The sequence below is a fragment of the Hippocampus bargibanti genome, linkage group LG06 (assembly GCF_051943395.1).
Source record: "Hippocampus bargibanti isolate YZ-2025 linkage group LG06, ASM5194339v1, whole genome shotgun sequence".
Taxonomy (NCBI): Eukaryota; Metazoa; Chordata; class Actinopteri; order Syngnathiformes; family Syngnathidae; genus Hippocampus; species Hippocampus bargibanti.
Window position 1 is genome coordinate 1,590,091 of NC_142739.1, and position 21,566 is coordinate 1,611,656.

At 42.4% G+C, this 21,566-nt stretch overlaps 1 protein-coding gene across 1 annotated transcript; it reads left to right on the top strand.

Moving 5' to 3' along the window:
- The first annotated feature begins 156 nt into the window (after positions 1-156).
- Positions 157-18,703, top strand: rnf144b (ring finger protein 144B). The gene is made up of 8 exons (XM_088998712.1): positions 157-603; positions 5,409-5,645; positions 6,543-6,647; positions 6,968-7,028; positions 8,204-8,411; positions 10,558-10,687; positions 10,763-10,852; positions 17,753-18,703. Exons 2-8 carry the CDS (start codon positions 5,466-5,468, stop codon positions 17,903-17,905), a joined length of 927 nt encoding a protein of 308 aa, XP_088854838.1. The 5' UTR covers positions 157-603; positions 5,409-5,465; the 3' UTR covers positions 17,906-18,703.
- Positions 18,704-21,566: the final 2,863 nt, after the last annotated feature.

The following is a 21,566-nucleotide window of genomic DNA, read 5'->3' on the forward strand; positions in this document are numbered from 1 at the left end:
CATTAATAGCCACTGCAGTCGTTCACTTCAAAGAGAGGGCTCTACGAGACGGTTCGTTCGCGAACGACACATCACTCGGGGGCCAGGGAAGGGGGCACAAGAGAAACTCATTGACAAGCACTGCCTTCGGGGAACGGGACTTCTCTGTGAGATTCCCCAAAAAATCATGGTTGGGTTTTTGTTTTGAAGGTTTAACAGACTTCGTCACGTCACGCCGCCCTGTTGACAAACTACTCGGAAGTTAAGAGTTCAAAACAGAAGAAAAACTGAAAACTCATCATCCGCAGGCTGCAACGATGACGAGGAAAGGAGGGCGGTGTTCCCAAGTGTTTTGTATTTCGTGTCTTAACTGGTGGCAACATCAAAATGTTGAAAGCGTGGGGAAGGGAACGACTTATTGCGACCACCGGAGAAATACCGTATTGGGACTGGTGGAGCAAACAATAGTGTCACACGACGAGCAACTTCATTCAGCGAGGAGGCGACTCGCTAACACACGTTTGTCAGTGCCGGTGTGGAAAAAGCACTGCGGCTGCGGCTAGTGACCCACGCAGCTCGTGACCCACGCAGCTCCTTCGTCGTGCTGTCCTGTCCGCAAGCAAGGTACGAAAGCTCTGCTCGTCACTACACGGAAACCGAGCTTTTATGTGGCCAATGCGTCAGTTTTTCACCATCGATGAAAGCCTCAACCAGATGTTTAAGATCTAATTTTATGGAGAGATACTCAACCATGCTGAATATCGTGATTGATATTTTACTTTAGCGATAATTCAAAAATCTAGATACTGCGAACCTGTGTGTCATAGATTTTGGTTGCGCTTTCATTTCCGATCGATTTTTTTTTGCCCAGCCATAGTGAGTGGGAGCTGCCTTGGAAATGAAATTGTTATCCCCAGTTGCTTTCTTGCGGCAAACGGGGACTTTCTGTTGAAAGGAGAATCAAATTTGATTCATGGAATACCACCAGGACGACTGCAACTCACATGGGTCAGTCACTCAACGGAATTCCACAAGACAAGTTTGACAATAACTTGCGAGAATGTTTGAGTTCTTGTTTTTGGATTTTAGTGGTGATTCCATTGCGCGTTTTTAAAATTCACAACAGAGAACCTTTAGTGACAAATGTCAACATGTAATTTGTTCTACTGCCTCAAGAGCAAATTCAGTCAACGTTTCGGTGCGGGACACACAGAGAACTAGATCACACGCATGCAAGGAGAAATGAGACATTTTGAGTCCGAGTTTGGATATTCTGCTTGCACCGACGTGGGGTTTTCTCTGGAAAGTGCACTGACTTCCTCATTCCAAAAACATGCATTGTAGGTTCATTAATGGTTGTGAGTGTGAATGGTTGATTACTGTCATCGATATGACTGTTACTAATTGGATTTGATTGGATTTGCCTTTATTAGTCTCACAGTGGAGAAATTTACATTTCACAGCATCAAAGTGATGAAAGGAATGAAAGTAGAAAAAAGAAATACATGGGCTGCTGGAAAGGCAGCCACTCTCGTGGTGCCATCTTGAAGTCAAAAGAACAAAAAAAAAAAAACAACACAAAAATGACATGAAGCAGTTCTAGATGAAAGAGGAGAGGATCAAAGCGTCTTTCCACCAGTGGATCAGGGACATCATGGTGGAACGTGCAAGTCGACTACAAGCTAAATGTTGAAAGCAAATACGCAGCTGTAGCATCCATTGACAAAAAGAGAGTCTCACATCTCCTGTCCCACATAAATCTGCTTCAATTCCAAGCCGCAACAGTTCCACATACGCATCGGCGCAGTGCGCTGACGCTCCTTTCTTCTTATTGCGGGCTCCTCAAGCCATGCATCCATCCAGCCGCATACTGTCCAACAGCACCGACCTTTCCGCTGAACAAAGCGGGGTTGTGAAGATGCTGCCCATTATAGGCACAATGGCCCCTTTGGTGTCCATCGAATGGCACTGACATCTTGGACTTCTTTTAATGATGAATAATGCAATTTATGATTATGTTAATACTCTTATTAATATGGGATTTATAATTAATATCATGAAAAGAAATACAATAAACCCATTTCCACCAGTTTCCCCCCATTATTTAAATTTGACAGTGTGGAAAATGTTCAAATGCAAATTGATTATGATTCACTTACTGATGTGGTCTGAGTTTGCAAATGTCTTATATTGATCCATCCATCCATTTTCCAGACCGTGCGGGACATTGAATTGATTGCCAGCCAATCGCAGGGCATACAGAGACAAACAACCATCCGCACTCACACTCACACTTGGGGACAATTTTGAGTGTTCAATCAGCTTGCCATGCATGTTTGTGGAATGTGGGTGGAAACCAGAGGACCCGTGGAGAACATGCAAACTCTACACAGAGAAGCCGGACCGGTTCTTGAACTCACGACATCTGCACTGTGAAGTCAGCGTGGTAACCACTTGACTACCGGGCCACCTCTTACATTGGAGGTTACCTGGCTATTGGGCTACAGAATTATCAGAATCAGAAAACCTTTATAGAATACAGTGAGACCTCAGTTTACGAACACCTTATCTTACGGACTTTTCGTCTTACGAACATCAAATTTGTGAAAATTAAACCTTGAAATACGCACTACTTTTTGCGATACACACCCACCACGGCTTGCGTAGTAAACTTCGGCGGAAGAACACCAAAGCACACAACCTTCGGATCTGGCAGAGTGATCTTCGGAATTCGGCGGAAGCACACGACCGAACAGCGCTCCAGCCGGGCCACCTTTCCACAACCCCTCTCATTGAATGCACACGTCGATCGCCTCCTTGGAGCTTTTTACTGATAATTTGACTATTATGGGACCGAAAAAAAACACCACAGGCTCGTGTTCAGCCAAAGAGGACACAAAATAAAATCACAGTCGCTTAGAATAAGGAGATAATTGAAAAACACGAACGAGGTGTACGTGTGTGTGATTTAGTGGCCGAGCACGGCTATGCTAAGTCAACCATTTCTACCATTCTCCGGAACAGAGAAGCCATCAAAGGTGCGTCTGTTGCAAAAGGTGTTTCCGTGCTCTCAAAGCGACGGTCTCGGGAAATCGGAGAAGTTGAAAAACCTCTGTTAATTTGGATTAACGAAAAGCAGCTATCCGGCGACAGCGGGAGTAAAGCTATTATATGCGAGAAAGCACAGCTAATTCACGCCGATATCGGCACGCAGCAACCGGGAAGTTGTTTATTATTTTATAGCACAGTTTATTTCTTTAATTACAGTCCTTATGTAATGTGACTCTCTTTCCAAACAGCAATTCCCTTTGACCTCGGACCTCCAACGCCATTCCATCAAGCCATCAATGACCATCACAAATGTAAATAAAGTGACTTTATTATACAGTGCAGTGTATTTATTTCATTACAATACAATAGCACATTTATTGTACATAGAATAAGGTATGTTGTGTGTAGTTTTAAGGCTTATTTAGTTGAAAAGTATATATTATGGAAACCTGGGAACGGATTATTTCCATTTTAATGGTTTCCTATCGGACTTTTTTTTGTGATACACACTTTTTGACTTGCACACTCTGTCTGGGAACCAATTAAGTTCGTAAGCTGAGGTCTCACTATTTCCTTTGTAGAGGATGAAATTGCCACCATGTTTCATCACACTGGTTGCAGCGATTTATTCAACCGCTGATCAATAACAGACCAAAAAGATCACTTATGAAAAATGCAGGTTAGTACTGGCTGGATTTGTTAAAAAATTGTAAGCCATTTGCAGCTGCCTGATTTAAGCAGGGAACATTCTGTGAAGTGTCTGATAGGAAGAGTCGCTCGCGCAAGCTACTGAATTTAACTGATGTTTCCTAGGTTACGCTATACTGTGTATTGTTGCTGCAAAGATGATAAAAGCATTCCAATTTTGTTGTAATGGCCTCCACCCACAACAAACAAACACATGCGCACACACAAAACATTTAGAATTGGGCTCAGTCATATAACACACACATACTTGATTAATTTAAATAAAAAGCGATTTTTAAAATGTAAAGTGAAGGATTGGTTTGAGGGAACAGAGCTCAGTTCATCGAGATGTTGTTTCTCAACATGAAGTTAGTCAATTCAATCTGTGGTCATCCTGTGACGAAGTTGAGGTATTCTTGAGCAAGATAATTTAACCAAAGCTGTTCATTTCCCCCCCATCCGCAAATGTGTATATGTCCAATGTAAAGACGGCAAAATAATTTAGTGTTCATGTTTCAAAACTGTTGCTTTTTTTTAGTTTGGAGTCCTGATTAAAAAGACAAAAACAACTAATACAGAGGACTGATTATATGTTGAAATGAAGACTCCAGGTAGAAAATGCTGCTTTCTTATTTATGTATGCATACATTTGTTTCTTTATTTATGAATGTCACAGTGTACGCGTTTGGTCTTTAAAAAAAAACTGTTTTTGGTCCTGCTAGTGGACAAATACTGTACTCTATTTTCTTACAGTTGTTTTTTAAGATGTGAATTGAACAAGCAACTCTGAAATTACAATATCAAAAATCACTGATTACCTGCGCTCCCGTGTGTGTGTGTATGTATGTATGTATGTGTGTGTGTGTCTGTCTCATCTGTCAGTACAGGCAATAAAACAATTTAGGAATTAATCTCAATATGTTTTGAGCCCACAGCCAATGTTTCCTTTTATTTCGGAGTAAGCAGAATACAGTGAGACCTCAACTTACAAACACCTTAGCTTACAAACTTTTCGTCTTACACACTTCAAATTTCTGAAAATTAAACCTTATAATAAGCACTAGTTTCATAATACACACCCACCACGGCTGGCGGAGTGATCTTCGGCGGAAGGACACGACCGAACAGCACCAGAGGTTAAGTTACCAACAGTCCTTATGGAAGGTGACTCTCCTTCCATAAGCCATCAACGACCATCAAAAAGGTAAATAAAACTTTATTTTACAGCATAGTTTATTTCTTTAATTACAGTCCTCATGTAATGCACCTCTCTTTCCAAACAGCAATCCCCTTTGACCTCCAACACCATTCCATCAAGCCATAAATGACCATCACGAATGTAAATAAAGTGACTTTATGACACAATTCAGTGTATTTCTGTCATTGCAATACAATAGCACATTTATTATACACAGAATAAGGTATGTTGTGTGTAGTTTTAAGGCTTATTTAGTTAAAGTATATTTTATGAAAACCCGGGAATGGATTATTCCCATTTTAATGGTTTCCTATGAGAATTATTTTTTTGAGATACACACTTTTCACCTTACACACTCTGTCTGGGAACCAATTAAGTTCGTAAGTTGAGGCCTCACTTGAATAAATATGACACTCCCAGAATTTAATTGTCCGTCGATTTCTGTAAACCAGTCAGCAAAATCTGAGATACTCCTCTCCACCCTCATATGCAGAAGAGGAGCTTGAAGCAGTGTGACACCATCAGACATCTCCCAAGACCTCATTCCAGAATGACCAGCGCAAGTTCCATACTGGCCAGAGGGGCTGTAGATTCAGAACCAGGACCGTTTACCCCCAGCAACGGGGGCCATCAGCCCGGTCCTGATGTTTTCTGCAAGCTATGCCTCCGCCAGCATCCAGCTACACTTGCCAGGACACTGCACAGCTGTGCGTGCGTCTTCTGTACTACTGTAAGTTGAACTGAACATCATTGGCGTCGATGAATGCTTTTTTGGGGGAAACCGAATTATTCTTTTGGGGCTGTCGTCAATCGAGGCAAAGGAGTGTGCGTTGGTGATACATTTAGACGGATGGAAGCGTGTGCCCTCTGCTAAAACTGTTGTCACAACACACAAAGAGAATATGAGACTGCCACTCTGAAGGTCAGAGGCGCTCAGCTCAGCCTGTTTATGATCTATTCGAGACAGTTTGCTCCCACCTAAGAGGCGCAAAGGTATAATTCTAGCTTGTTTTCTGTCGTGAAGTCACAAGCCATTTGAAATGTTGACATTCTTCCCTGTTGTGAGACTGAGAAAGCCTTTTTAAATCCATGTTCGCAGTACCAATTGAACTTGATAGAGTTGCTTGAAATTTCAGTTGGAAGAATCTTGGTTTGGGTTTATGAATTTGGAGAAGCCATTACAATGTTTCATCACCTCCACATATTACATATAGATTTGATTAGATGAGCCTTTATTAGCCTTACAGTGGAGACATTTACAAAAAATTAATGAATAACTAGTTTTCAAGAGTCAAAAATATTGACTGTTATTGTGGTTTTCATGGGACAATTTTGGTTGGGACTTTAGCAAGCATCATGCAATTTCGCATTTGCTTTCGCGGGCCGCATAAAATTATGTGGCGGGCCAGATTTGGCCCCTGGGCCTTGACTTTGACACCTGTGCCTTTCACAATTTCAAAAGAGCTTCCGTAATTTCATGCTTGAGTAACATCACTTTTAATTGCTCAAAGCTTTCTCGAGGAATATTTCTATGACTTTTCAATTTAACGTGCATCCACATTGTTATGGAAGGAAGAGTGTTCTGCTCTATTTATTCTATCGGACTTCCATATGTCTTTACGTCCAGTGTCTGCAGCGGTATGTTCATCTGAGCATCAAGGAGGGAGGGGGGGTGCCCATCACCTGTCCTGATATGGCTTGCAGAAACACTGGGGTGCTACTTGATTCTGAGGTAAGCCTAGTCATTCAAAGTCTTGAAGGGAAAAGCCGAAAGGAAAAGAAGAAGAAGAAACTACTGTCTAGACTTTCAATTCTAATGTACCCTTTATTTCTGATGAAAGAAGTAGTTGCCCAGCGGAGGCAAACTGCAACATATATGCAGTCTGCTGATTATTTTCAAATGGTGTCTACTTTGGAGTTCAATGAATCTTTCTTATTTAAACATGATATGATATCCAAAGTCACAGAGAAGCTTGCATTTTGATTAAATCAATCGATGTAATATGAAGTGTCGTTCACATAAAAACAAGGCTGTTCTGTCTTTGATTCCAGATAGCCGACTTGGCCTCTGCTCATCAGACTAAGCTGTACGAGCGCTTGAAGTTTGACAGAGGTGGGTATTGTATTGTTGTGCAAGTGCGCTGACGCCAAAGCGGCAGGCGCGGGGCTATTTGAGGTTGCACGTTCGCCGGAGGCTACATTCTTGGAACGTTGCATTAGCGTTGGCTGATGGCCTCCCTGCCCCCTCTCAACTTTTGCCCTGGTCTCCGAGAGGGTACAGAACATTTATTCATCTTCAAACTACGTACTTAGTTAGAAATGGAAAATCCTTGATGTTGATCAAATTACATTGATGTGAGTGTCGTTTGCATTTTTGGGTATGCCAAGAGGTGGAAAATGTACTTTTAACTGCTGTGAAAGGGCGGAAAACTTGAAGGGATTTTCTCATTACCGGCCACAGAACCACGCAATTCACAATCCAATGATATTTATTGCAAACAACTCTATGAAAAACACCAATAATTCTGTTTTGAATAATACTGCCAGATAGCCCCATATTTAATACATTCTATTAATAACTTTCACCCCATAACGGCGAATGGACTGGAGCCACTACCAGCTGATAGTGGATGAGAGGAGGGGTACACCCTGGTTTGGTTGCCAGCCGAGCATCGCAGGAGCGTAATTTATTCCCACTTACTTAAAAAAAGGACTTTTATCAGAATGTTTCTTGTTGCTGTTAACAGTTGGCAATTAAACAAGACAAAATCACTCATCGGCAATAAAGACTTAGTATAATTTGGGGCATTTCTACAACCTTCAACTACAACTACCGTTAATACCGTATAATAAGCATATTGTTTCAAAGTATACATTTATAAACACATAATTTGCTCTATCAATGAAGCAGGTAGTTGTACTCATTGTAGGAAGTGAGCGTAAATTTGCACGTTCACTTCCTACAATGAGTACAACTCAGCTCAATGTGTTATGCAAGTCACTTCCACAATGTCAGATGTCTTATGTACTGTCACGTCGGGTAATAAATAAGTCATGAATGCGTTATATCACTTCTGAATTCATTTTCAACTGCTGTTTTGAGGGGAACTAGAACACATTAATGGCCTAACAACTCATTACAATAGGGATGATGCATTTGATATGAGAGTAAGTGGCATTCCAAGCTTGGCCATCCACAAAATGGCACTTGTAATTCAAGGTATCACACAGGTGTACATGTAACATAACCTTAGGCATGCAGACCAGTCTATAATGTGCTCCCCACAGGAGTGTTGCTGGACCCGAGTAAAACCTGGTGTCCGGTACTTGAATGTCAGGCCGTGTGCGACGTGCCACTGAGCTCTGAGGGTCGGCCCTCCGCTGTACCATGCCTGACGTGTGACACCATCTTCTGCTCCGGCTGCAGAGGACCATGGCAGGGAAGCCACACCTGCCCTGAGAAACAACCCATGAAGGGACACTCTGGTGAAAGCAGGTCAGGCCCACGGGTGGGGAATTTGAAGTGCTGTGCGTGTGTGTGGACGGCATCATTTCAGCTACGCAAGACGAGTGAATTGCAAACATGTTTCAAGACTTTGCTCAATTGACTTTAGACTATTCCTAGTCTGTTTATCCACATTGAACCACCCTGCTCTGACTTTATTTTAGCTCGATGAGCCAGACTGATTGATGTCACTTGAGTCGTATTGTGATTCCATTGCGTTTGAGCCAAAGGGAGGAAAGAGGAATGTGTGTGCGCGTGCGTGCGCCCACTCATAGTCAGACCACTGCCTGTACAGAAGGAGCCTGTTTACTGCAGGCCTTCCTGCAGTTTGTTGAAACAGGAATTAATTTATCTGGTCTCGAACAAATATTTGGACAATCACGGAGTTTTTATGGCACCTCATACAACACAAGTGTGGCCATTTAGCTTCCAACCGTTATTTCTAATGCTGCGAGAGTTTGACAATAACTGTTTTCTGTCTAGTACCTGTCAACATCACTAATTTTGACGCTTCGTCCCTGATAAGACTGCTCCAATGACCACCAGCTTTCGGGCCAAATTAAAATTTCCATTTACACGCTGACCTTGGCCAAAACACCGTGCGCCATTTGTCCACGTCACTCAACAGTATACTTTGTGTTCATCAGTGTCGCATCACAGACGCGTTGTGTTCACATTATAAATGGCACTTGTATTTGTGAATGACTATGTCTCTAAAAAGATAATTTTAACAAGAAAAAGGAGTTGGGCATCAGTGTCAATGTCGTCTAATTTGCACTGTTGGGAACTTCAAGTTTCCACATCAACTAGTTACAAGTTCAGTTCCCCGGCATCCCTAAAAGTTATTTTTATGTTGTTGTGAGCCATTCCCCTCCAAGTACTGGCCTCATGGAAACCAAAAGTCAGACGTGCTACGCCCAATCTCGGTAGTAACAAACACACTTACGAGGCCTGTTTAAATAAAACCCTAAAACCACGATTAATCAATTTGATTTTCCTTTTCAGAGCATAAATCAATTTTCCTTATGAATACATTCATGTGACTTCTCGTGTCACGTGAGATCTTGTCACCATGTAAGAGTAGCACATCAAAACAACATGGTAAATATTGAAGTTGGCGCAGCCAAACTTGAAAGTTGATGCCTGGAAATTTGCACATTTATAAAACCCGCACACACACACAAGCACACTCACACACACCCACACACACAAAAATATATATACACGCACGCACACACTCACACATACACATACACATACACACACTCACACAAAAACAGCCATGAACTCAAATTTTGAGTCACATTAATGTGAATGTCATGAGTTTGCAATTAGATTTTTGTTATACCTCATTTACACATCCTCTTCCCTGTGTTTGGCATTGACTTAATCCATTACTTATTGTTTTGATGTGGTCGTGATTCATTTAACTTCATCAACTCTTACTGTAACCATTCAGATGTTTACCAGTGAGCAAGAAGCTTCTATTTGCAGCACTATTTGCGAGACTGTCTTCTGTTCAAAACTAAATTGTGACTCCGCGATATCAATTAGGCTCTTGTGAATTGAATCAAATCAAATTTGGAAATCTGAATTGACACACGGCCCGACGAATTAACCTGCCGATTTGTGGCCAACCAATTGTGCAATCGTGTGAACTCAGTGTAGGGAAAAGACAGGACCAAGTGAAGCATATAAAATGGTTTCCTTTGATCAGGTCCAATGAAGTCAATTGTAAAGTAGAAGTGTGAACATGCTCTTAAGCGTCTGAAACTGTGAATGTAAATCAGGGCACATCAGACATTCAGTTGCGTAACTGACAAATGAGTCAAGGGTGTACCCACCTCTGAACAGATATGATTGCCTTTATGTACACTAGATGGTGTTGTAAATCCACTCAGACATTGCCAATCCGCCAAGATCAGGGTCCTCGCCTGCAGTCACACCTCCGACCCCCAAAATATCAAACAACATGTGTACTGACCCGACCGACACAGTGCCACTAAATCCAAGTCTCACAATTGACATACGCATGAGACCTCCATGACGTGCTGTTGTAAACTCTCCCCACCTCACATCGTAATGTTTGACATCTCTTGTGTCTCTTCTGAACATGTGCGGGCACCGCCTGGTGCAGCGACTCTGAGTCGGCCATCAAACAGTGCCCGATGTGTGGCGTCTACATCGAGCGGAACCAGGGCTGTGCACAAATGCTATGCAAGTGCTGCAAACACACCTTCTGTTGGTACTGTCTGCAGAACTTGGATGTGAGTCTCGTTCCAAAATATGGAGCACTTTGCAGGTGTCTTTCTTGTCTCAACCTGCGCATTTTGTAATTGCAGAGTGACATTTTCCTCAGGCATTACGATAAAGGGCCTTGCAGAAACAAACTTGGCCACTCCAGAGCCTCGGTTATGTGGAACCGAACGCAGGTAAGCAGCACAGACAAATATAATTGCCATTCAGGAATTCACGTTCAAGCATAGGCTTGGCGGGCAGAAAAAGAACAAATATTGAAAACAAGAACTTGACGAGCCTGCGCATGGCCGCTCCGTGAATACGCTGTTGTTAGTCTTTTTGCAGGTCATAAAAGAGCACACAACGTGTCCAAACTAGAAACGGCAAACAGTAAAAGTTGATCCCAGGAGATGCTGCTTTTGAGGACATGGCCCGACAAAACACTGCAAACTCTGACCTGGCACGGTTTACTGAGATGACACTAAGGTTGCCGATGTTCAATTTTCCAAAGACCTGCGTGCCACATTGCGTTTCGGATTTGTTGTAAATTCCCATGTATGCAATTAGCCCTTCATCAAGCAAGAATCTAAAATAATCACACTCATCCCAAATTCTTGCTTTGAGTAATGTGGCATTGCCAACAAAACTAGAGTTTTAGCCAGCAACTTTTTTTCTGCGTCCTCTTGTGACGGCGCAACTAATTGAGGATTTACTGCGATATGACGAATATGACACAGAAACAATGGTACAGTTACAACCCATATTACAATGCCACTGAAACCCCCGGGGGCACAGAGTGTACAAGCACACTTCGTGACTTCCTTGCCGAACTGGTTAAACAACCAGCCTTTACAGCAGCTCATGTATTTTGTTTTTCTACTTTCATTCCTTTCATTACTTTGCTGCTGTGAAATGTAAATTTCTCCACTGCGAGACTAATAAAGGCAAATCCAAGCAAATCCAAATCCGTGTGGAGACATTTGTCGACATGATGATTACGTACTATCTAACCACACCCATTTGATCACTTCACTTCATTCGAAGTTTACTTGCCTGTGCTTTTTCAATGTGTATGATACTAATACAATACGTAAATCAAATTAACATGGCCATTTTATTTCATTAAGTTATTTAAAACTAGACAAATAGTGGATATAGTAGTCTGTCTCTCTATTTGTCCGTCTATCTGTCTATCTATTAGATTAGCCTTTATTAGTCTCTCAAAGGAGAAATTTAGAAATTTCACAGCAGCAAAGTGATGAAAGTAGAAAAACAAAATACAGGACCTGCTGTAAAGGCAGCCACACTGGCAGCGCCATCTTGAAGTCAAAAACACAAAAAAATAAATAACAATGTGACACAACACAAAAGATACCGACAATCAGTCAATCTTGGACACTTTATGCACCCTTGACTCAGCATTATTCCGACTTGATCTTGGTGTCACTCCTTAGTGCTTTCGACTAACTTTGTGTCTGCTTTTTTTCCCTATCATCTTATAGGACAACCGACGTCTCCGAACAGGCGTGTTTTGGGTATTTTAGATGCTATAAAACGTTTTTCTGATGACAGTTAGGTAACAAAAAAGTGATGTCGGTTCCTTTAAATGACAACCGAAGCCTCTCAACAAGTCGATCATTTGTAAAATCACTTCAAATGACTTCTACTGAGCGTATTTTACAAAGATTCCACCTCATGTAGCTATATTTTCCGTTTTAAGACTCGTGCTGAATATTCAGGAAGTCTTGTTTTCGAGTTGATGACGATCCCCTATGTGACATCACATTTGGAACGCCTCTGACCGAGAAGGCGACACACAATGCATTTTGCAGTACTTTGTTTGGTCTGAAAACTTTTTATTAGAAGGAAAACATAAATAACGTGATGGTGAATCGTTGTGTGTTGCACCAAGACTACTACAGTGGGACCTTGGCTTACGAACTTATTAATTGGTTCCCAGACAGAGTGAGTAAGGTGAAAAGTGTGTATCTCAAAAAAAGATTTCCCATAGCAAACCATTACAATGGGAATAATCCGTTCCTGGGTTTCCATAAAATATACTTTTCAACTAAATAAGCCTTAAAGCAACACACAACGTACCTTATCCTATGTATAATAAATGTGCTATTGTATTGTAATGAATGAGCTACACTGCATTGTATCATAGTCACTTTATTTACGTTTGTGATGGTCATTGATGGCTTGATGGAATGGCGTTGGAGGTCGAAGGTCAAAGGGACTTGCTGTTTGGAAAGAGAGGCACATTACATGAGGACTGTAATTAAAGAAAGAAACTGTGCTGTAAAATAAAGCTGTATTTACCTTTTTGATGGTCGTTGATGGCTTATGGAAGGAGAGTCACCTTCCATAAAGACGGTTGGTAACTTAACCTCTGGTGTGGCTTCTCTTCTTTTTTCTTTGGAGACTCCTCATCATTTTGCTGATGAAAAACCTCTTCGTTGACACCTGTTGCTTTCTGACTTGTAAGGTCTTACGAAGCTGAGGCATCACATTATCATTCATCATGTTGATGATTGTGATAGCCACAGTCTTTTCTGGATGGAACTGCACATCATTCCACTTTGCCAACATTGCCTTTATGAGCTCACTTGATGCTGCAGCAATCGCATCCTTCTCCCCCTCAGATGTTCTCGAACCATCCGTTACTGCCTCAATAAGCGCCGAACTTCCAGGTTGGTGCATGACGATATCGGCGTGAATTAGCCGTGCTTTCTTGCATATAATAGCTTTACTCACGCTGTCGCCGGATAGCTGCTTTTTGTTAATCCAAATTAACAGAAGTTGTTCAACTTCTTCGATTGCCCGACACTGTCGCTTTGAGAGCACGGAAACACCTTTAGCAACACACGCACCTTTAATGGCTTCTTTCTTGCGAAGGATGGTAGCAATGGTTGATTTAGCATAGCCGTGCTTGCCCACTAAATCACACAAATGCACACCTTGTTCGTGTTTTTCAATTATCTCCTTCTCAGCGACAGTGATTTTATTTTGTTTCTTCTTGGCTGAACACGAGCCTGTGGTGGTATTTTTTTCGGTGCCATAATCGTAAAATTATCAGCAAAAAGCTCCGAGGCGATCGACGTGTGTATTCAATGAGAGGGGGTGTGGAAAGGAGTGCCGGCTGGAGCGCCGTTCGGTTGCCGAAGAGCACTCCGCCAGAGCCAAAGGTCGTGTGCTTTGGTGTTCTTCCGCAGAAGATTATGTCTACACACTTTCGCCGTGTAAGTGTGTAATATGAAAATAGTTCTTATTATAAGGCTTAATTTTCATAAATTTGATGTTCGTAAGACGAAAAGTTCGGAATATAAGGTGTTCGTAAGTTGAGGTCTCACTGTATTTGATTCTAGTTGACACAAATTCCCAGCAGACAAATCAGCCCATTTCCAACTGTGCTTGGGTGCCATCTTGTGCATTTTCTGGGACGCGACATTGGAGTCCTGATGGCTCGAATTGATACGCAAGTACTGCTGTAATCGATTGCAAACATTTATGCTTTTCTCTTCAGAACTATTTGAATCATATTCATAACTGGATGAGTAACAAGAAAGCATCTTGTCCGAATCTGAAGCCATTGTTTTGATTCTAGAGCAAGGCGAAGACATCCTGGTGTGATGTCACGAACAAGGGGACGGGACCTTCTGAAACTCGCAATTTCCGGGGTCATTTTGAAGTAGTTTTGGGACACTTTAACTCATTTCTATTGGTGTTTTGCATTTGACTAAAAATATCAACCTGCGTGTTTTGGGTATTTTAAATGCGATAAAACGTGTTTCAGTTAGGAAACAAAAAAATGGCGCCGGTTGTCCTTTAAGCGCTTTATTGCAGCTTCAGCTGTTGTTAAAGCACGATATAAATCAATATGTATTGTATTGTATGAACCAGTTCTAGATGAAAGAGAGGATCAAAGTGTCCTTTTCACCAGTGGATCAGGGACATCATGGTGAAATGTGCACGTCTGCTAACACAAAGCTGTAGCATCCATTGACGAAAAGAAACTTTCACATATCCTGTCCCTCATATCCTTCTTTTCCTTTCGGCTTTTCCCCTCAGGGGTCGCCACAGCGAATCAATGTCCTCCATCTATCCCGGTTTTGTTCATCCTCTTCTCTTACACCAGCTAACTTCATGTCCTCTTTGACCACATCCATAAACCTCCTTTTCGGTCTTCCTCTCGGTCTCCTGCCTGGCAGTTCAAGGCTCAGCATCCTTCTCTCAATATAGTCACTCTCTCTCCTCTGGACATGTCCAAACCATCTCAGTCTGGCCTCTCTGACTTTCTCTCCAAAGCCTCTAATATGAGTTGTCCCTCTAATGGACTCATTCCTGATCCTATCCAACCTGGTCACTCCCAAAGAAAACCTCAACATCTTCAGCTCTGCTACCTCCAGCTCTGCTTCCTGTCTTTTCTTCAGTTGCACTGTCTCCAGTCCAAACATCATGGCTGATCTGACCACCGTTTTATACACTTTTCCTTTCATCCTAGCTGAAACCCTTCTATCGCACATCACACCTGACATTTTTCTCCAGCCGCTCCAGCCTGCCTGGACACGCTTCTTCACCTCTTTTCCACACTCTCCATTGCTCTGGACAGTTGACCCCAAGCAACACTCTTCCTTTTTCAACTTCCACCATTTGGTCCTCACTTCAGCCTTTGGTTTCTTCATCTTCCTCACTGCCAGTGTCATCCTACACACCACCAACCTATGCTGTCTGGCTACACTCTCACCAACCACTACTTTGTAGTTACTGATTTCCTTTAGATGGCGCCGTTGACACAAAATGTAGTCTACCTGTGTACTTCTGCCTCCACTCTTATAGGTCACCCGATGTTCCTGTCTCTTCTGAAAGAAAGTATTCACAATAGCCATTTCCATTCTCTTAGTAAAGTCAACCACCATCTGTCCTTCGGCGTTCCTCATCTGGAGTCCAAACCTGCCCATCACCTCCTCATCATCTTTGTTTCCTGCGCCAACATGTCCATTGAAGTCTCCACCAATTACAACCCTCTCACTTCTCTGGATGTTCTGTATGACTTCATCAAAGTCCAACCAATATTTCTCCTCCTCCGCCAGCTCACATCCTACTTGTAGGGCATACCCACAAACAACATTGAACATCACACCTTCAATTTCTAGCCTCAGACTCATCATTCTATCTTATACTCTTTTTACTTCTAAGACATTCCTAACAAACTCCTATTTTAAGATAACCCCAATTCCATTTCTCTTTCTGTCTTCACCATGATAGAACAACTTAAACCCTGACCCTAAGCTTCTAGCCTTGCTCCCTTTCCACCTGGTCTCCTGGACACACAGCATGTCTACCTTCCTTCTCTGCATCATGTCAACCAGCTCTTGACCTTTACCTGTCATTGTTCCTACATTCAAAGTTCCTACTCTTAGTTCTATACTCTTGGCGTTCCATTTCTCTGTTTTCCTCCGGGCACATCTCCCTCCTCTTTCCTCTTTTCCCTTCTTTGACCAACAGTAGTCAATTTTCCACTGGCACCCTGAAGGTCAACAGTACCAATGGCGGCCGTTGTTTACCCGGGCCTCGACCGATCCGGTATGGGATTCAGAGGTTTGATTCGCATATTTGTTTTGGCAAAAATTTTTACGTCGGATGCCCTTCCTGACACAACCCTCTGTATTTATCCGGGCTTGGGTCACAATAAGACACTGGCTTGTGCCCCCTTGTGGCTACATTCCTGTCCCAAATATCCTGTCCCACGTAAATTCATTTCAATTCCAACCCATGACAGTTCCACATGCATCGGCGCCTTCTCTTGACGGGCTCCTCAAGCCATGCATCCATCCAGCCGCAGACTGTCCAACAGCACCGACCTTTCCGCTGAACAAAGCGGTGCTGTGAAAATCCTGCCCATTACAGGCGCAAAAAAGCACAATCTCCCCAGAGGTGTCCAGCGATGACAGTCAAATGGCACTGACATTCCTCCTAAACCAAAAAGAGTGCTGGCATATTTGTTCTACCGAAAAGGCGCAACTGTGCAACGGACTCCTCCTGAAGTCTCCTCCTTGATGAATGTCATGGCCAAAAATGCTGAAAAATCCACACAACACACAACAACACTAAGTGACACAAAGAAACAAAAAAACAAGGCTTATGAGTGCACTTGCTGACGGCTGCCTACTCGGGTGTCATCCTCGATGTCTTCTTCCTATCTATCTATCTATCTATCTATCTATCTATCTATCTATCTATCTATCTATCTATCTATCTATCTATCTATCTATCTATCTATCTATCTATCTATCTATCTATCTATCTATCTATCTATCTATCTATCTATCTATCCATCCATCCATCCATCCATCCATCCCCCATGTCTCCAACACAGTGAACTCTTCTGTAAATGGGAATGTTTTTCTAGTTCTCTTGGAAAAGCTGCTCTTTCCCAGTAACGGATTATAGTAGATTTTCTGTTTGTACATGTATTGTTATTGTGGTTCTTGCCTTCCAATGTGCCAAACAGATTTTATGCAACATACACACAGAACCACACGCACGTCCAGACAAACACACACACACACACACACACACACACACACACACACACACACACACACACACACACACACACACACACACACACACACACACACACACACACACAGATGTCTGAACAGTGTGAGAGGAGAATTTGCATACACACACTTTTTGTAACAGCTGTTATTGTACATTTGCAGCAAGTTGAAATGGCATAAATTGAATTTGTTCCATGATATATATATATATATATATATATATATATATATATATATATATATATATATATATATATATATATATATATATATATATATATATATATACACAGTAAAGTCTCGTTATATCGATATTCAAGGGAGTCCGAAAAAATATCGATATAACCGGAACTATCGATATATCCGACCCTGTTTGCATGTAATTTTCTCCGTGCGTGCATAGAAATAGTATCGATATAACCGGGACTATCGATATATCCGATATCGATATAACAAGACTTTACTGTATATTGCATATTTTTGCGTCAGTTTGTCAGTCTGACCACGTTCGGATATGTTGTCCTTCAGGTGGCGGGAATCTTGGTTGGGGTCAGTATTGTGATACTGATTACCTCTCCACTCCTTTTGCTGGCGTCCCCGTGCATCCTGTGTTGCCTCTGCAAAACCTGCAGAGTGAAGAAAAGAAAGAAGGAATTGAGTCCCGCAGACTCCTCCACATAGCAGCTTTCCTGTTGGGCCTTGCACCAGACTCGAGTCTCTGGGGGAATCATCGACTGCACCAGATCGGATGTGCACTCTGGTACAAAACCAAATGTGGGCTTTGGCGGTGACGGTGATTATGCCAACAAGTACACATCACAGTACCTGAAAAAGATTCAGTGACCATCTTGTACGAAGAACTACATCACCACTGACTCATGTACGTTATTCAGGAAGAGTGGCAACAAAGAGAATGCGGTGAATTATACATTCATGCACTTCAACCTCCAGCTAAATACGAGGTGCTTAAGTGCCAGAGTCTTTGCTGTTCCTTGTGCCAGGTTGCATATGTTTTGCCTTCTTTTATTGTCTGCACATCACTTAGAATGTAAAGATCACAAATAAGTCGAGAAGTAATGTCAAGCAGAAGAAGCAAGAACGCTAAACTTTCCTCTGTGCACCTTATTCAGAATCTTATGGTGAAACAAGATAGGGCTTCAACTATGCAAAAAATGCAGCCCACTCGAAATGTATTTGATTCCATGAGGCTGATGCACTTGACTGGACTGAAGGATCAAAAATTGCAGTAGCCTCACCCACATTTTTTCACATTTTTGTTTTTTGCAACTATGTGGAAAGTAATATTTGAACAAAATGGCAGTGAAGCAAATGAAATTGTAAAACAGCCCATACTGAATAGTCATAATGATCCATTACGACTTTGAGGTAAGAGAAGAGAATGACTTAGAATGTACAGTCAGCTTGGTAATGTTGTTTTGATTGACATTGCAGAATTTCACACGATAAAATGAAAAGAGGGCAGGAATTCCATGCCTTTTTGTTGTTTTTTGTTCAGCAAACTATTCTGCTACAATTTTAATCTAGCCTTGACTTCTAATTCTGGATGCTTGGTCTTCATGTGCCAGCAATTTTGAAAGCTTCATGCCTTATTTGCAAGCCTCTTGGTATGTATTGTTACGTATTTCGCTTAGTGGGATTGGTGTGTGAGAATAGCCTGTGGAAAATCAGACATAAAGCTGAGAAGTAAATTGAGTCATTCATACTTGGTGGAGGCTATTCTTACCATTTAGCTTTTTTTTCCTGAACAATTTCTCAAACGTTTTTTTAAACCAATTTGGCTAGCTTGTGAGATTAATTTATGATCATGTCACTTGACTAAGACAAAGCAGTTTGGCACGTGGAGACATACAAGCACGCATGATTTTCAAAATTCTGAAAGAACGGCCCAGTAGTTGACTGGTGTGCACGTCAATTTAACAGTGCAGAGGTACGGGGCCTGTGTGGGTTTTCTCCAGGTACTGTGGTTTTTCTCCCACATTCCAAAAACATCCATGGTAGGCTGATTGAACACTCCAAATTGTCCCTGGGTGTGAGTGCGAGTGTGAATGGTTGTATATATCTGTGTGCCCTGTGATTGGCTGGCGACCAGTTCAGGGTGTCCCCTGCCTCCTGCCCCGACGACAGCTGAGATAGCCTCCAGCAACCCTATTAAGGATAAAGCGGTCCGGGAAATAATAATAATAATAATAATAATAATAATAATAATAATAATAATAATAATACATTTAATTTCAAGCATCTTTCAAAACACCCAAGGACACTTTACATTAAAAGCAAAGCACACAATAAAACCAGAGGAAAATGATAAATAATAATGATAATAATAATGATATCCTTATATCAGCGGAGTGAGGGGCGAGCGAGGGTCGGTGACGATTGATATTACGGAGGTGGAAATATGCAGACCCGAGTTATGTTATTTATATGGGAGTGAAAAGATAGTGAGCTATCGAGGATGACACCCAGGCTCTTGACCTCAAAGGAGGGGGACACGGTTGAACTGTCAATGGTGAGAGAGAAACTGTTTGCTTTGTGTAGGGTGGATTTGGTACCGACAAGGAGAAGTTCAGTTTTTTCGAGAGGCAGAGTGAAAGGGATGAAGGTGGAAGAGAGGTGTCGGGTTTGCTGGAGAGGTAGTTGGGTGTCATCCGCGAAGCAGTGAAAGTGAATGCCAAAATTGCGGAAAATATTGCCAAGAGGAAAAAGGTAGGTAATAAAGAGAAGGCGCCACAGGACAGACCCTTGGGGCACACCAGACGACACAGGAGAGGACCGTGAGGTGAAGGAGTTGATTTGGATACACTGTGAGCGATCAGAGAGATAGGAGTGAAACCAGCGATGTGGGGTGTGCGTGATGCTTAGTCGAAAGTCTGTCGAGCAGGATGGAGTGGGAAATGGTGGCAAAAGCCGCGGTCAGGTCGAGAAGGATGAGGATGGAGAGTGAACCGGCATCGGCTGCCATGAAAAGATCATTCGTGATTTTTATGAGAGCCGATTCAGGACTGTGGCGGGGGCGGAAACCAGACTGGAATTGTTCGTAGACGTTATTGTGAGTGAGGTGAGAGTGAAGCTGGGACGCAACTGTCTTTTCAAGGATTTTGGCGATGAATGGAAGGTGGGAAATTTGACATAAGTTATTGAAATCGTTTGGATCTGAGCCAGGTTTTTTCAGGATTGGAGTAACAGCTGCAGTTTTGAATGGGATAGGAACAATTCCAGTTGATAATGAGGAGTGAATAATGGTTGAAATAAATGGGAGAAGAGAGGGCAAGCAGGACTTGATCAGGATAGTAGGGAGGGGGTCGAGCTGACAGGAGGAATTCTTGGATTTGGTGATTATGTCTGAGATTATAGAGGGAAGGGGGAGTTCAAAAGCGGATAACAGCTGGTAAGGAGTAGAAAGGTTGGGAGAGGGGGGAATCAGAGGAGCCGGGGTGCTGATGGATTTTGTTGACCTTTTCGCTAAAAAAACATAAGCAGAGCGGTGCAGGTATCAGAGGAATAAAAGTGTGAAGGGAGAGAGATAGGAGGTTGTATGATTTTGTTATAGAGGGAAAAGAGGACCCGTGTGTTTCCAGAATTTGAGTCAATGAGTCCAGAGTAGTATAGCATTGCGATTTTGCGCATGAGATCGAGTCCTTGTAATGGGTGAGGTGAGCTGTGTACACGTCCTTGTGAGTAGTGAGACCGGTCTTCCTGTAAAGTCTTTCCAGTTGCCGAGTTCTAGTCTTGATGGAGCGGAGATGGGCGCTGAACCAGGGGGCGGACCGGGTGAATTGGACAGACCGGGACTTTACAGGTGCAAGGGCGTTGAGGGTGTTCGTGAGGTCCGCGTTGTACCGGAAACAAGTTCATCAGGGGAGGAGTTGTAGTCCGGAGTCAGGGTGGCAATCATCTCGGCGAGGGTGGCAGTGTTGATGTCCTTGATGTTGCGATACATGATGATGCGGGGTGGTTTGGGGAGAGAGAGGGTGATGGTAACGTTGATTGAAACCAGGAAATGGTCTGTTATGCGGGTGGGAAAATCTGAGAATTGATGCAGACCAAAGCTGTCAAGTGAGAAAGTGAAGTCTTTGGTGAGGGGAAGAGTGGAATTGTCCATGTGAATGTTGAAGTCCCCGAGAATAATTACATTTGGTGACAGAGCGGTGTGTGAGGATATCAGAGAATTCTTTTAGAAAGTCACAACGAAAGTGAATGAAGTCTTAATGATTAAGATGATCAAATATATAATACAAACATACACACACACGTGCACACACACTTGCTGAAAGGACAACCCTACATCATTTTTTTGTTTCCTAACTGACATCAGAAAAAA

Coding starts and splice junctions, on each gene's coding strand:
- rnf144b (XM_088998712.1), top strand. CDS start 5,466: ATGACCAGCGCAAGTTCCATACTGGCCAGAGGGGCTGTAGATTCAGAA. Junction 7,029..8,203: donor GCGCTTGAAGTTTGACAGAG/GTGGGTATTGTA, acceptor TGCTCCCCACAG/GAGTGTTGCTGGACCCGAGT. Junction 10,853..17,752: donor TTATGTGGAACCGAACGCAG/GTAAGCAGCACA, acceptor GTTGTCCTTCAG/GTGGCGGGAATCTTGGTTGG.